This window comes from Bipolaris maydis (assembly GCF_028858645.1).
Source record: "Bipolaris maydis strain C4 unplaced genomic scaffold PSV08scaffold_16, whole genome shotgun sequence".
NCBI classification, from domain to species: Eukaryota; Fungi; Ascomycota; class Dothideomycetes; order Pleosporales; family Pleosporaceae; genus Bipolaris; species Bipolaris maydis.
In genome coordinates, this window is record NW_027093872.1 from 978,914 (window position 1) to 991,770 (window position 12,857).

At 51.2% G+C, this 12,857-nt stretch overlaps 8 protein-coding genes across 8 annotated transcripts; 3 read left to right on the forward strand and 5 right to left on the reverse strand.

Moving 5' to 3' along the window:
* Positions 1-466: 466 nt before the first annotated feature.
* PSV08DRAFT_19026 (uncharacterized protein) lies at positions 467-1,626 on the reverse strand. The gene is made up of 2 exons (XM_014223721.2): positions 1,434-1,626; positions 467-1,377 (listed from the first exon to the last, which is right to left on the reverse strand). Exons 1-2 carry the CDS (start codon positions 1,515-1,517, stop codon positions 559-561), a joined length of 903 nt encoding a protein of 300 aa, XP_014079196.2. The 5' UTR covers positions 1,518-1,626; the 3' UTR covers positions 467-558.
* An 875-nt stretch (positions 1,627-2,501) lies between these two features.
* Positions 2,502-4,356, forward strand: PSV08DRAFT_337178 (uncharacterized protein). Its single transcript, XM_014223722.2, has 4 exons — positions 2,502-2,775; positions 2,842-2,929; positions 2,988-3,767; positions 3,835-4,356. The coding sequence occupies exons 2-4, from the start codon at positions 2,890-2,892 to the stop codon at positions 4,107-4,109; spliced, it is 1,095 nt and encodes a 364-aa protein (XP_014079197.1). The 5' UTR covers positions 2,502-2,775; positions 2,842-2,889; the 3' UTR covers positions 4,110-4,356.
* PSV08DRAFT_366232 (Nse1 non-SMC component of SMC5-6 complex-domain-containing protein) lies at positions 4,172-5,513 on the reverse strand (the record flags this gene model as incomplete). Its single annotated transcript, XM_014223723.2, has 2 exons — positions 4,172-5,307; positions 5,360-5,513. The coding sequence occupies 2 exons, from the start codon at positions 5,511-5,513 to the stop codon at positions 4,445-4,447; spliced, it is 1,017 nt and encodes a 338-aa protein (XP_014079198.1). The 3' UTR covers positions 4,172-4,444.
* A 278-nt stretch (positions 5,514-5,791) lies between these two features.
* On the reverse strand, positions 5,792-6,891 carry PSV08DRAFT_337209 (vesicle transport protein). Its single transcript, XM_014223724.1, has 5 exons — positions 6,685-6,891; positions 6,594-6,620; positions 6,478-6,526; positions 6,414-6,429; positions 5,792-6,355 (listed from the first exon to the last, which is right to left on the reverse strand). Exons 1-5 carry the CDS (start codon positions 6,713-6,715, stop codon positions 6,059-6,061), a joined length of 420 nt encoding a protein of 139 aa, XP_014079199.1. The 5' UTR covers positions 6,716-6,891; the 3' UTR covers positions 5,792-6,058.
* A 654-nt stretch (positions 6,892-7,545) lies between these two features.
* PSV08DRAFT_19046 (YL1 nuclear protein C-terminal domain-containing protein) lies at positions 7,546-8,360 on the reverse strand. Its single transcript, XM_014223725.2, has one exon. The coding sequence runs from the start codon at positions 8,139-8,141 to the stop codon at positions 7,578-7,580; it is 564 nt and encodes a 187-aa protein (XP_014079200.1). The 5' UTR covers positions 8,142-8,360; the 3' UTR covers positions 7,546-7,577.
* Positions 8,361-8,437: 77 nt separating this feature from the next.
* Positions 8,438-9,029, forward strand: PSV08DRAFT_337230 (DASH complex subunit Dad4). Its single transcript, XM_014223726.2, has 4 exons — positions 8,438-8,497; positions 8,554-8,610; positions 8,669-8,798; positions 8,852-9,029. Exons 1-4 carry the CDS (start codon positions 8,495-8,497, stop codon positions 8,878-8,880), a joined length of 219 nt encoding a protein of 72 aa, XP_014079201.1. The 5' UTR covers positions 8,438-8,494; the 3' UTR covers positions 8,881-9,029.
* A 169-nt stretch (positions 9,030-9,198) lies between these two features.
* Positions 9,199-11,902, forward strand: PSV08DRAFT_210980 (uncharacterized protein). The gene is made up of 3 exons (XM_014223727.2): positions 9,199-9,448; positions 9,507-9,827; positions 9,897-11,902. Exons 1-3 carry the CDS (start codon positions 9,280-9,282, stop codon positions 11,648-11,650), a joined length of 2,244 nt encoding a protein of 747 aa, XP_014079202.1. The 5' UTR covers positions 9,199-9,279; the 3' UTR covers positions 11,651-11,902.
* A 588-nt stretch (positions 11,903-12,490) lies between these two features.
* On the reverse strand, positions 12,491-12,842 carry PSV08DRAFT_356586 (uncharacterized protein; the record flags this gene model as incomplete). Its single annotated transcript, XM_014223728.2, has 2 exons — positions 12,491-12,710; positions 12,802-12,842. 2 exons carry the CDS (start codon positions 12,840-12,842, stop codon positions 12,491-12,493), a joined length of 261 nt encoding a protein of 86 aa, XP_014079203.2.
* Between the last annotated feature and the right edge of the window lie 15 nt (positions 12,843-12,857).

The window sequence follows — 12,857 nt, forward strand, 5'->3', positions numbered from 1 at the left end:
ATATGGCGCTTTGGTGTGTTTGTCCGTCCGTTACATCCGGTCATCCGTCCGCCGGTAAATACGTACGATACCAGGTACTAGGTACCAGGTAACACACGTATGTAGACACGCGCCCTGCGCGGTATTGGCTTCTCCACACCCCAGGATCTATCATACCAGGATGTTGCTCTTTCCTTTGAGGACTCTCCGGGATATCGCGCTTGTTTAAAACACCCTAGTCGAGAGGAGGGGAGAAAAAAAAAAGTGGAAATGCGACGACGCCAAGCTCGTCGGTGAGGCGCATACGTGAGGCGCATACGTACTACGCATGTGCGTACATGTACATACATGAACATAGTAAATGGTCTGTTCAACCCGTGTACATGATGCGCCATGCAAAGTACAAGAAACCCACAATACCACCGAGCGCCAAATGCGCCAAACAGAACATGACCAATGCAGATGATCTCCAGCTCCAGCCACGTGGCTGGAAACAAATCAAGGAGAGAGAGAGGTATTGTTGAATGACATATGCAGAGAGTTGGTAAGGAAATAAAAAAGAGGCAGAAAACATTGCTCTTAATTGAGGAAATGCGAATAGTGACCTGGCACTCTTTGTCGGCATTTTTCGCAGTCGTCCCGATAGCCCATGCTGAAACGGCCCATGCCCGTTAGAGCACCACTTCGCTTCCTGCCGCGAGGTGTGTTGGGTGAAGCGGTCGTCGGTCGTGTCTCCGTGTCCATGGCATCAGTCGCGCTTGCTGGCGAGACACAGAGCCGTGACAGTTGCGACTGGGTTTGGGCGGTGGGCGTGTCGGGAATGTCGTCGTCTTCGGATATGGGCGAAGGCATGCGCCTACTTCGGTCTTCATCTAAACCTTGTTTGGGTCCTTTCCATGCTGGAGGCGGGGCGTGCATAGCCGGTACATGGATGCTATCGATATCCAATCCGCCGGCTGAGCCGCTTATCGGATAGCCTACACCGTTCATTCCTCCCCTCCTAAAACAAGGATGTATGGGTGTTGGTATGCGGCCATTGCTGGTTGCAGAATCCGAATTAAACAGTGAGGGTTGAAGCATGGGCGGTCGCATAAAGCTGCTGCCAAAGGAACTGAATGCAGGCGACTCTGGCGGCTGGCTCCGTGCATCTGCGTCGTCGTCCATGTCCATGTCATAATCCATTTTACTCGACTCTCTTGATGTGCAGAAAAAACCATCTTGAATAGAATCCGGTGAGTCCAGTATTCCATGATCTGACTGTACCGGTGTCATGGAACGGATGTCCGTAAACAGCCTAGGTGGAGAGGGTGTCTGAAAGGGTCGGTGGGGTAGAGTTGATTGTGATTGGAAATGAAATTGATCATTGTTTGTGTGATTTGCAAAGGCTGACCGTGATTTCTGGGCCCTACTGGTTAGCCAGAGTCAAGAGTTGGATGTATAGTAGGCTGACGTACCTTCGTATACCTGTCCTCGTCACAGTCGGAATCCTCGTCGACGTCTCGGTCGCGCTTCCGGTAGGTAGTCTGAAACATGGACATGGCGGCTCGTGCAAACAGGCGTTCTTGGGTAGTTATTTGAAGGTGCTGACGCGCCCAGCAGGATGTGGAAGTGGGGGAACGAGCAGACTTGGGCAGCGGACAAGGCGATGGAGGGGTATGTAAATGAGGATCCGGGGTGGCAGCCGAAGCGCCTGAAAATATGTTTTGAAGCAAGCAGGCGAGGGGCTGATACGGCTACCAGGGGCCGTCGCGGTGTTTCAGGCCGCATGAAAAGAACCCTGGTTTGTGTTGTGGAGTCGCGCGCCTCTCATGGCCTGGCGCTCGGGTGGAGGAGAGTCCTGTTTGGTCGTCGGGAAGTCGATGGCCCGTTGCCTGCATTGGCAGGCTCCTAGGCGAAGCAGCGATTCTGCAAAGGATGGTGTGGCGTAGCGTGGAGGAGTCGTGACCTCGGCTTGCAGGGTGAGGCCGACATGCAGCTGCCCGCTGGGCACCGCCTCATCACGTGGATCGTATTCTACAGAGTAGCATATGCATGAGAAAGGGGAGCTGAGGCGGAGGTGGTTTTGTTCGTCGCCGTGAAGCGCAGGTGGCGCATTCTTGTGTTTTTGCAAGGCAGCTGAACAGGCGCCGGCAGCTGTCCAAGGACTGTGTAGAGAGAAGTAGTCGGTGTGCGTGTGGACGGGACGAGTGCGGCTTCTCGGAGTCTTTGGGGGGGTAATGACAGGATGCTCTGCACTTACTTTGCCTTTTACATACATATACATGTGCCTACCTATACATGTATCTATATTTACCCACCATGTTTATATACATACTTCATGCCACACGTATGCTAGCATGTGTGCTTGTGTATACGGAGACGAGTGTCGTCGCAGCAGCCAACAGGACGACAGGCATTGCCATCTGTCGGGCCCGGGCTTGTTAGCGAGCGCATGCAGGGCGGTGTATCGATAACGCAACGCTAAATGGCAGCCAGAACGGACCATGCAAGCCCCCCGCCCTGCCAAAAAAAGTCTCACTCCACTTCACAATAATTTAGTACCAAATCTATGTCTGACTGTACGGCCAACGCGCCTTCAGCTTGACACGCGCCTACACATATCTTTTCGCCTAAAACCCCCACCAGCACTTGATCCTGCATCTACTGCTTACTTTGGCCCCCTCGGGCTGAATCAATTGACTCTACCTATTCACGCTATTTCGTACCAGAGCAACATATATAAACAACCCCGCCTCTGCGTCTCTGTGGCAGTTTACACCTCTCCTACCCTCCAATTGCCAGTCATCTAGCTGTTTGGTATGTTGAGTCAACACAACGACCATCTTTCTTGGACGTCTCAAAACATATGCTAACATTGAAAAGTACACAGCACTTTCGCTGCCTCTATATACACAGGCTCGTCCCGCGAACATGGCCTCCCACGACCAAACCACCAACGACGACGTGCGCGGTAAACACTCGCTTGACGACACCGTCTGCAAAACAAGGGCACTGACATTGCTGCGCAGTACTTGGTTACGACCCACTCATCCCTCCTCAACTCCTCGCCCAAGAGCTTCCCATCCCCGACCACGCCCAAAAGACGGTCATCCAAGGGCGCAAAGATGCTGCCAGCATCATCACACAAAAGGATGACCGACTCCTCGTCATGGTTGGACCCTGCTCGCTCCACGACCCAGAATTGGCCATCGAGTACTGCCAACGTCTCAAGGCCTTGGCCGACAAGCTTCAAGACAACCTCTGCATCATCATGCGCGCCTACCTCGAGAAGCCACGAACAACAGTCGGTTGGAAGGGCCTGATCAACGACCCAGACATTGACGAGACATACCAAATCAACAAGGGCCTTAGGGTCTCTCGCAAGCTCTTTGTTGACCTCACATCTGCGGGCATGCCCATCGCCTCGGAGATGCTCGACACCATCTCTCCACAGTTCCTTGCAGACCTCATCTCCCTTGGCGCCATTGGTGCCCGGACGACAGAATCCCAGCTCCACCGTGAACTGGCGTCTGGTCTCTCTTTCCCCATTGGCTTCAAGAACGGCACCGACGGAGGCTTGACAGTGGCTGTTGATGCTATCGGTGCTGCGGCAGCAAAACATCACTTCATGGGTGTTACCAAGCAGGGTCTGGCTGCCATTACCAGAACCGCCGGTAACGAGCACTGCTTCGTTATTCTGCGTGGTGGATCCAAGGGCACCAACTATGACAAGGATAGCATCAAGGCTGCCCGCGAAGCTTTGAGGAAGAAGGGTCTGCCCGAAGTCATGATGGTCGACTGCTCACACGGTATGTTTTGTCGACTCATTCTGAGCTTCTCAGTCAAAATTGGGACACGCCACTAACACACATACAGGTAACTCAAACAAGAATCACCGCAACCAGCCCCTTGTAGCAAAGGACATTGCTGACCAAATCCGCAACGGCGAGACTGGCATTGTCGGTGTCATGATTGAGTCCAACATCAACGAGGGTAACCAAAAGGTTCCACCCGAGGGCCCTAGCGGTCTTAAGAAGGGCGTCTCCATCACTGATGCTTGCATCGATTGGGATACCACTGTTGAGACGCTTGAGAACCTTGCTGCTGCTGTCGCGGAGAGACGGGCACACAAGACCAATGGCGCACAATAGAGTCTTTATCACGCATGATACTTTGTGTACGAAAAAGGGGATTGTGTAAGCGTACATGGTGGTATAGGGCGTTTTTTCATTTGCCCATGCTAAAATTTTATCAAATAGGAGTTTAAAAATGAAGAAAAAAAGATCTTGTCTCGGATAGACACGGCTATGGGGGTTCAATATTGCTATGAGGTTTACGAAATACACTTATGAACATAAACATATCTTTCTGTTTTCACTTTCGTTGTGGGCTTGATGCCAAAATATTTCAATGCTTGAAATCCAATCAGGGTATCATGAGTGACCATGTTATGTGAGCCATCGACACGCACACCTCGTTATTCATCCTAATCCCCATCCTCCTCGTCTTCTTCTTCCGCCCTCTCGTGCACTGTACTTCTCCTACTTCCCTCGTTACTCGTTCTCGCAGCCACCCTATCTGCTCTCTCGCCCACAAACACATCTCCTGTGCACTCTGTCCGGCACCTTGGACACTTTCTTTCTCGATCCCTTCTCCCCCTATAGTAGCTATTCGCACACACATCGTGCCACCTCACCCCGCACTCTTTGTTGTTGCACCGGATGCCGATTGTGACAATCTCCCTGCAACCCTCACAATCTCGGATGCGAATGATTTCTCGTCCATCTTCGTTTTCATCAGCAGACTCATTGTATGTCTCCTTGAGGTAGGCGCGGAGTTCCATAAGGGCCCGGGGAGCAAGTGAATAGTATCCTGCGCGGGACTTGTTGAAGAAGCCCTGTGCTATGAGGCTATCCAGCACGTTATCGGCTTCGGCAATGGAAATGCTCGTGTCTGCGCCTTGCAGTTGCGTATCCGGCGTTTCGCTGTCGAATTGCGTCGATGTACCGTTGAACTGGCTTTGTCTGTTGCGTCGCGATACACGGGCAAGTTGCGATGCTTCTGTATGTTTTACAGCCATTGTCTCGCGAACGCTGGTGTTCTTGGTTTCAAACATATGGTCCAGGAGACGCCGGATGTAAGCAATTTCGTTGGCCGAAAAGGTGGTTGCAAGCTGTGTGAGTGCGTCACTCGTGTTATTCACAAGTGCGTACACAACGTCTTTGCTTTGCTGGTCACGCATGGAGCGGATTTCATAGTCAAAGGTCTCAAGTTTGGCGTTGATGGTTTGGATTGTCGACGTCAGGTAAGGCTGCGTCACATCGCCTTCTGTCCATGGGCGGTTGGGGTCTGCGGGATACGTCAACATTTTGCAAAGCCCGCGTTTCGTGTGATAGCTTACTGTATGCCGTCATTATATGGGCTAGAATAGGCTTCATCTCCTCCACGGTGAGAACGCCGTTTGTATGAAAGGCCTGGAGAAATGCGCGGTGTATTGAATTGTAACACTCATCTTCTATGGGTGCGCGAACAAACGGTGATTCGCTTCGAGACATTTTTCTGAAGAATACAAGAGTCTAGATGCGGGGTTTGTGTTTAAGAGTTGATAGGCAATCAACGTACGCAAGGGTGGGGAAATTTGGCGACGCGAGAACGCGAAAGCACGTGAACAGATGATACTAGTACTACTACTACCCCAGATGTGTTCTAGCATTGAACATCATGTCATAGGCTGTCGCCACTGCAGAGCCTTTGATCCATGAACCAGCCTCTGAAATCAAACTTTGCAGCCAGAATAATTATACACGAGTGGGTTTCTTTATTGCACCATACTGAGCTTGAATGCAAGTTGCTTTACGCTCACATCTAACAATACTGTCTTACTCATCATTGCAGAAAAGCCAATTGGACACTGAACAGCGTTCACCCTTATACATGAATGCATCTAAAGACCCTAAAGTCCTATGTAGTCTAGTCGATCCCAACGCCTGTTCAGCCATCTAATGTTTTGCCCTAACTCTTGCGCCTACACATAATACAATATCCCGTCATCCCAGCATACGTGTATCCTCATTTCCGTAAATCCATGGTCTTCCCAGTCTTAGACTGGCAGGTCTGAGTTTCTTGTCGCTCCACTTATTGCCTGTAGAGCCTTTGCAATGTAGGGGCCAATGATCGGTACATTGCTAACAAATCCCGCAATGGTTGCGAGGAAATCGCCGAAAAGAACGAGAATCCCATAAAGCTCGACTATGAAGCCGACGAATGCCCAGCGCATGAGAATGAGCGATATACCGGCAATGAAGGCAAGGGTGCCTTTCCATTTTTGCTTGCGAGCGAAGAAGGCTACCGTTTTTGTTGTTCCGATGATGAGTGTAAGGCCAATTATAAAGAGTATCTGTTGGGGATGCGTTAGAGACGCTCGAGGCGGGAGGAGAGAGAGGAGAGAGGCATACGTTGCCCATTGCTAGCCTTTTCATATGTCAGTAAGACTCAAAGGTATGACTGACTTATACATACATGGCGCGATCAAAAAACATCATGACACCACCCATTAAAAAAAGTCCGCCTGTTCATCATGTCAACCTTGCGTCGCATAACAGGCGCATTTGCAAAAAAAATAGACGCATACCTACCTCCAGAGCAGAAGGCGACCCCAATCTCTATTCGGCATGTTAGAAGGCATCCAAACGAACAGTCCAAGGACTGAGGGGCTGCGCATCTTACTTTGGGTATCTGAAAGCCACATAGTCGGCATCCTGGATGTGTGTGATGGGTGTAATTCGCTACGTGCGAGGCGGTACAAGTAAGGAACGTCGAGGCAGGGTCGCAAGTCAAAGAAAAAGATGCGGGCAACAGAAGCGATATCTAGGCTCGAGGAATATCTGGCATGAAAGTGCTAACTCTGGTATGCCTGTTTCGTGTCCCCTCGGCGGAAGTTGAGACGCGGGCGCGCTGGACTGGTGGACCAACCAGCCTGAAGCTCACCCCTGCTAGCGCATTTGTTCCTGCGGGAGAGGGCATAAAATTCTGGCTGCATGCTCCTCGCACTCGAACGAACCATCTTCACCCCCCACGCTGGATGGATGCAAGTACCGGTACACATGAGCAATTGATGTATTGTTCTATTATGCTACCCACGTTACGCTACAAACACAATAATCAAAGTAGACATCGCCTTGACAACAGCGTGCTTCGAGCTGCTGTAACTAGGAATCCTCACGCGAGATCCTGGTATACTGTCTTATGGGCGTAGAGGAATGCTGGATCACGGTTAAGCCGGAGCACCTCCTTGAACCATGGGCCGAGAGGCTTGTGGTGGGTGGAGAGTAGCTTGACTTTGATGATCATACATATACACTGGGAGCTAGCCCATCTAGAAAGGTCCTATGGCTGAAGGCTCGCACAACATGGCCGGCATCATCCATCGTGAGTTGGTGCGCCATTTGCGAGAGTGTGGGTGTAACGCTACGCAATACAATGTTGATCTCACTCTGTCGAGTCAGCCAATTATTGCTGACCCTAAGCCGGCTATGTCGTACAACATGCTGGGCTGATGTGCTGCAAGCACCCCAGTGAGCGTGGAACTGCAGTAATTGTCGCATCGTTATACCCATCCCTCATTTCAAGACAGTGTGTGCGCCTCTTGCCGCGAGATAGCCTTCAGATACATTCTGCGGCATTGTCCTGATGCTGCCAAACACCTCCTTGTTGTGGTATCTCAGACGCGTCTTGGGATCCGTATATGGTGCAGGAAGGCCGGTAATGTCGCAGTACTTTTTCTGACTGCTTGGGTGGAAGCTCGGTGCAGACTCGATGTTTGTGTACGTGGGTGCAGGGCCGGCTGCATTTCCTCCCGCAGCTGCTCTGCCATTCTTCTCCAATACCAGCGTACTCAAGCTTTGAGCCGCCTGTGCAATGTTGGGCTGTCGGCCAGCGTTTCCAGTTGCATTGGTGCCTTCACTGGCGGCGGCGGGGGTTGAAATGCCACTGTTGTTCTGTGTGGCCATCACCGACGCCTCTTTCCGTGAAGCTTCGCCGAGGATCTGCTTGAGGTTCTTGTTGCGGCGCTGTGGTGGCTTCCAGTTGGGATTCCGGAAGGGCTTGGGGACTGCATAAATGTCGAGCTTGTCCAGGAGCGCTTGGTGCGTATTTTCGTCTGAAGCGGCTGTCAAGGGCGCCATAGTGTGTGGATCTGATGGTCAGGACGCGATAGTTGTGCTTGGCTATGTCGCGTTTGTTCGGCAGTGCCTGGTCGCGTCGCTCGCCTAGAGGCTTTGGGGGCTAATGTTGTGTGTGAGGTAGAAGAGCATACAGTTTCGGAACACGCGCTTCTCTGTTTCTGGCCACAGAGGGGTGAGAGATGGGTATCGTGTACGTGTAGGGATGAGGATGGCTGCGCTGAAAGACGGAGCTTGCGGAGGTGGAGCTCCTCCGAGGGACCTGCATGAGGTCGCTCACACTAGCTGTTTTGATCCTCCCCGCCAAACATCTCCAACGCGCGCGTACTCCATAGCAACGCAATACAGCCGTAGACATGGTGAGCTATGCGAGCATGCCTATTGTAGACAAATTGGGTATCTAACTGATTTGTAGGAAAGTCCCCATGAACACCAGCAAAGCCAACTGCTTTCGCGCATCATTGTCAATGTTGTTAGTCTACCCACGTCTTGGAGCAACAAGGCCCATAGTCATACTGATTATCGCAAAGGAGAAACTAAACGAGGCAATCATGATGTTGAACAAGAACCTCCAGGAGATCAACATCCAGAACATGGACACGGAGCTGGTGGCCCAGATGTTCAAGAACTACCAATCCAACGTGCTCTTCCACCTCGAAGGTACACAGGACATGGCCCGACGAGTGTTTACAGAGACGACTGACATCTTCTAGCAACAAACGGTCTTAAGGATCCTGCGTGAGCGGGAGCATGCGCAGCCTCTTATGTGTACATAGATTGTGTCCTCAACATGGAGTGGACGGCGGATGAGCTCAGTAGATAACCCATGTACGCATCGAAGTAGGATCGCAACTGAAGTCACCAGGTGCCTAAATAATGAGATACGATAGTACTACAACTCTTGACGCAGATGCATTGTCCAGTGGGCCTAGACAATGCACATATCCAAGCAGCATGCGGAGACGGGCCCGGACCACCGAGCACCAGTCCCCAGAGAGCCTCACGACGTGACAACCACCATGTCGCGCAAACAATCACGCTAACCACTCACACAATACACACACGCCCCACGCTCCTCCAGCTGCGACATGATCTAGACACCACCCATACAGCTTCAGCACATCTCCCACTCGACGCAGACATGGCTCCCTCGGCCATTGACGAGGCGCCTCAACCCGCCGGGCGCAATCCACCCAAGCCTCCACCAAAGCTATGGAGCGTGTCAGAGCCCCCTTTTGAGGGCTTTCGGCCTGTTGATCACGAAGGCTGGTCGCGTAGCAACAGCGAGACGGCCATAGTCATCGACAATGGTACTATTCACGCATCCACCGTCGCCTTCTTGTCGCTGTACAAGCTGACGCATTGCAGGCTCCTCAGCAGTTCGCGCCGGATGGTCCTTTGACTCGAAGCCGCGATTTTCAGTGCTCCCCAACATGGCCAGGTATCGCGATCGCAAGTTGAACCGCACCTTCACCTTCATCGGAGCAGACGTCTACGCGGACGGCACGGCGCGAGGACAATCCAAGCCCGTCTACGAACCTGGCAGCAACATCATCAACAACTGGGACGTCATGGAGGGCGTGCTGGACTACTGCTTTGTCAAGATGGGTGTCGACGGTCAATCGGGGCGCATAGAACGGCCCGTTGTCATGACCGAGCCTATCGCCAACCTGGGCTATTCAAGAAAGAGTATGTGAGCCTGTGCAGGAAGGAGCCTTTTGCTCTTGTGTTGCAGCTTGCTAATCTTGTATTCCACAGCTATGTCTGAGATCCTGTTCGAGTGCTACGGTGCACCCTCGGTCGCATATGGAATCGACTCGCTCTTCTCCTACGCTTACAACGGTGGTCGCAGCGGCCTAGTCATGGATTCTTCATACACTTCCACACACGTTATTCCCGTTGTCAACTCAAAACCTCTACTATCGCAAACAACGCGACTCAACTGGGGTCGCTTCCAGTCCGCGCAATACTTACTGAAGCTTCTGAGGCTAAAGTATCCCACCTTTCCTGGCAAGATCAGTGACAATCAGGCCGAGGATCTTGTCCGCGAGCACTGCTATGTATCGCAAGATTACGAGAATGAACTGAGCCACTATCTTGACTGGACAGGCCTCGAAGACCGAGATCACACAATTCAGTTCCCCTACACAGAGCAGATTGTAGTGCAGAAGACGGAAGAAGAACTAGCTGCCGCTGCTGAAAAGCGCAAGGAAAGTGGCCGAAGATTACAGGCTCAGGCCGCCAAAATGCGTCTGGAGAAATTGAAGAAGAAAGAGGAAGAGCTTGAGTGGTGCTTACAGTTGCAGGCACAGCTTGAAGAGATTACTACGAAAAAGGAAAAGGCCCGTGTACTTGAGTCCAATGACTTTGACGACGAGAACCAACTCAATAAAAGAGTCAAAGAACTAGAGTTCGCCATCAAGAAGGCCAGGAACAAGGATCTCGGTGAGGTAGAAGAGGAGCAGGCCGAAGCACCTACTTTCCCTCTCCTTGACGTTCCAGATGATCAGCTAGATGAGGAAGGAATCAAGCAAAAGCGGCAGCAACGGTTGATGAAGTCCAACTACGACGCCCGTCAACGCGCAAAGATAGAAAAGGAAAAGGAAAAGGCGCGATTGGCAGAGGAGCAGCGCCTTGATGACCAACGGCGAGAAGAGGATCCTCAAGGCTGGATTGAGGAGCGCAGGATAGCACGACAAGCCATTATCCAGAAGATCAAGGACCGTGAGCGATTAAAGGCCGAACTCGGAAACCGCAAATCTCTCGCCAACCAAATGCGCATGAAGTCCATTGCGAACCTTGCATCTGACACCCCGACCAAGAAAAGACGGCGTGGCGGCGGCGACGACGACACATTTGGTGCCGATGATGCTGACTGGGGCGTTTACCGCACCATTGCAACAGGTGAAGGTTCTGACGATGAGGAGGAAGAGGATCTCTCCAAGAACCTCAAAGAGATAGAGTCTCAACTCCTCAAGCATGATCCTGACTTTACGGAAGAGTCAACACGTGAAGCGCAGACTGATTGGACCAAGAGCATACTTCATGCTTTCCTGCATGGCCCCTACTCGTTTGATCCAGAGTCACAAAAGGAAATCAACCAGATCCATCTTAACGTCGAACGCATCCGCGTCCCGGAAGTTGTCTTCCAACCTACAATTGCTGGCCTAGACCAAGCCGGCATCGTTGAGATCGCATCCAACATCCTTACCGAGCGCTTAGGCGATTCTCCCTACCGTGATGACGTCTTGAAAGACATTTTCCTTACGGGTGGTAATACCATGTTCCAGGGCTTTGAGGAGCGTCTTAGAGCCGAACTGAGAGCTGTTTTACCGGCGGAGCAGACAATCAATGTACGAAAGGCGGATGATTGTGTGCTGGATGCTTGGAAGGGAGCTGCACAGTGGGCTGCGAAGAAAGAATCGAAACGCAATTTCATTACCAGAGAGGAGTTTTTGGAGAAAGGAGCAGAGTACATCAAAGAGCATGATCAGGGTAACGCGGCTTACTAGGTGATTGCAATATTGTGTTTCCCTTGTTTTTTTTATGTTGAGCTTTGGTTCTCTTGTAGTCTAACATTAATGGCGGGTACATGGCGTATTCTTCTACTATGATGGAATTCGCCGATTGAGGTCTCTGATCCTTTGACACGATAACAGCTGGTGTCGAGAAACTAAAGACAACGCACAACATCACTTCCATTGACATTGCGATTGCCAATGCAGGTCTTGTCGGGCCAACCCTTGGTCTCGCAAATACTCCCTCGTCTCAGCTCCAGCCATTCATTGATGTCAACGCATACGGTCCCTTTGAGCTGTTCAGGGCCGTTCTACCTCTTCTTCGCGCTTCTACTGCCGAACCATGTCTTTGTTTACTTTTTCGCCAGTGGTCGAAGTTGCGAGTGCACTGCAAAAATCGGTAAGTATGGTTGGCATGACGACCATTGAAGAAAGCATGAAGGAAGTTCGGAAGAAATTGGGCTGACAGGGAAAACCAAAATAGATTGCTGCTGCGACCGAGAGCTCAAGTGGACAGTTTCTGTCGAAAGAAGGCACCCAGATGCCGTGGTAAGAAAAAAAGGACGGGTTATGATTGCTACATGACAAGACAGGGAAGCGTAGACAGAATCTTCGATTCTTAGACATTGGATTCGGTGTTCTCGTGAAATTAAGCGTAGACAATAGAATCACCGCTGCGTCTCAATTGCTGCTGCTGTCCCCTCTACTGCGCCGTCTGACTACTTACCATGGCTTTTTATAATCACCTACATGAAGGATTAAGCTTGCCATTTCCAGGACACCATTTTTTCCTTGCAAGAACCTCCCCCTCCCCCATCAACGAAACTAGGTAATCTACTCATCGTTCACTTTTCCAAGTGGCGGCAGCCATGTGATGATGCGCTGGATATCTCTAATCTCATAGAAACACTCGTGGTGCTCTTTGGCATACCGAATAGCACGCGAATTATCGTCTGTTGCATCTGTGGCAGGATCCGGCTGATTGGCAAGAAGCCTCTCGTAGTATGGATTGCAGTATTCTAGGAAGCGACGGGGATGTTCTGTCATATATTCCCTGTATCGGTGAGCTAGAGCATATGGGTCTTTGCCTAGTGGAAGTGGCTTTGTCATAATATTGCAGATGGTGATGATGGCTATGTACGAACGGGATATGAGAGACTGCGTTGCTGGCTACCTCTTTGGACATTTTGATGATGTCGCG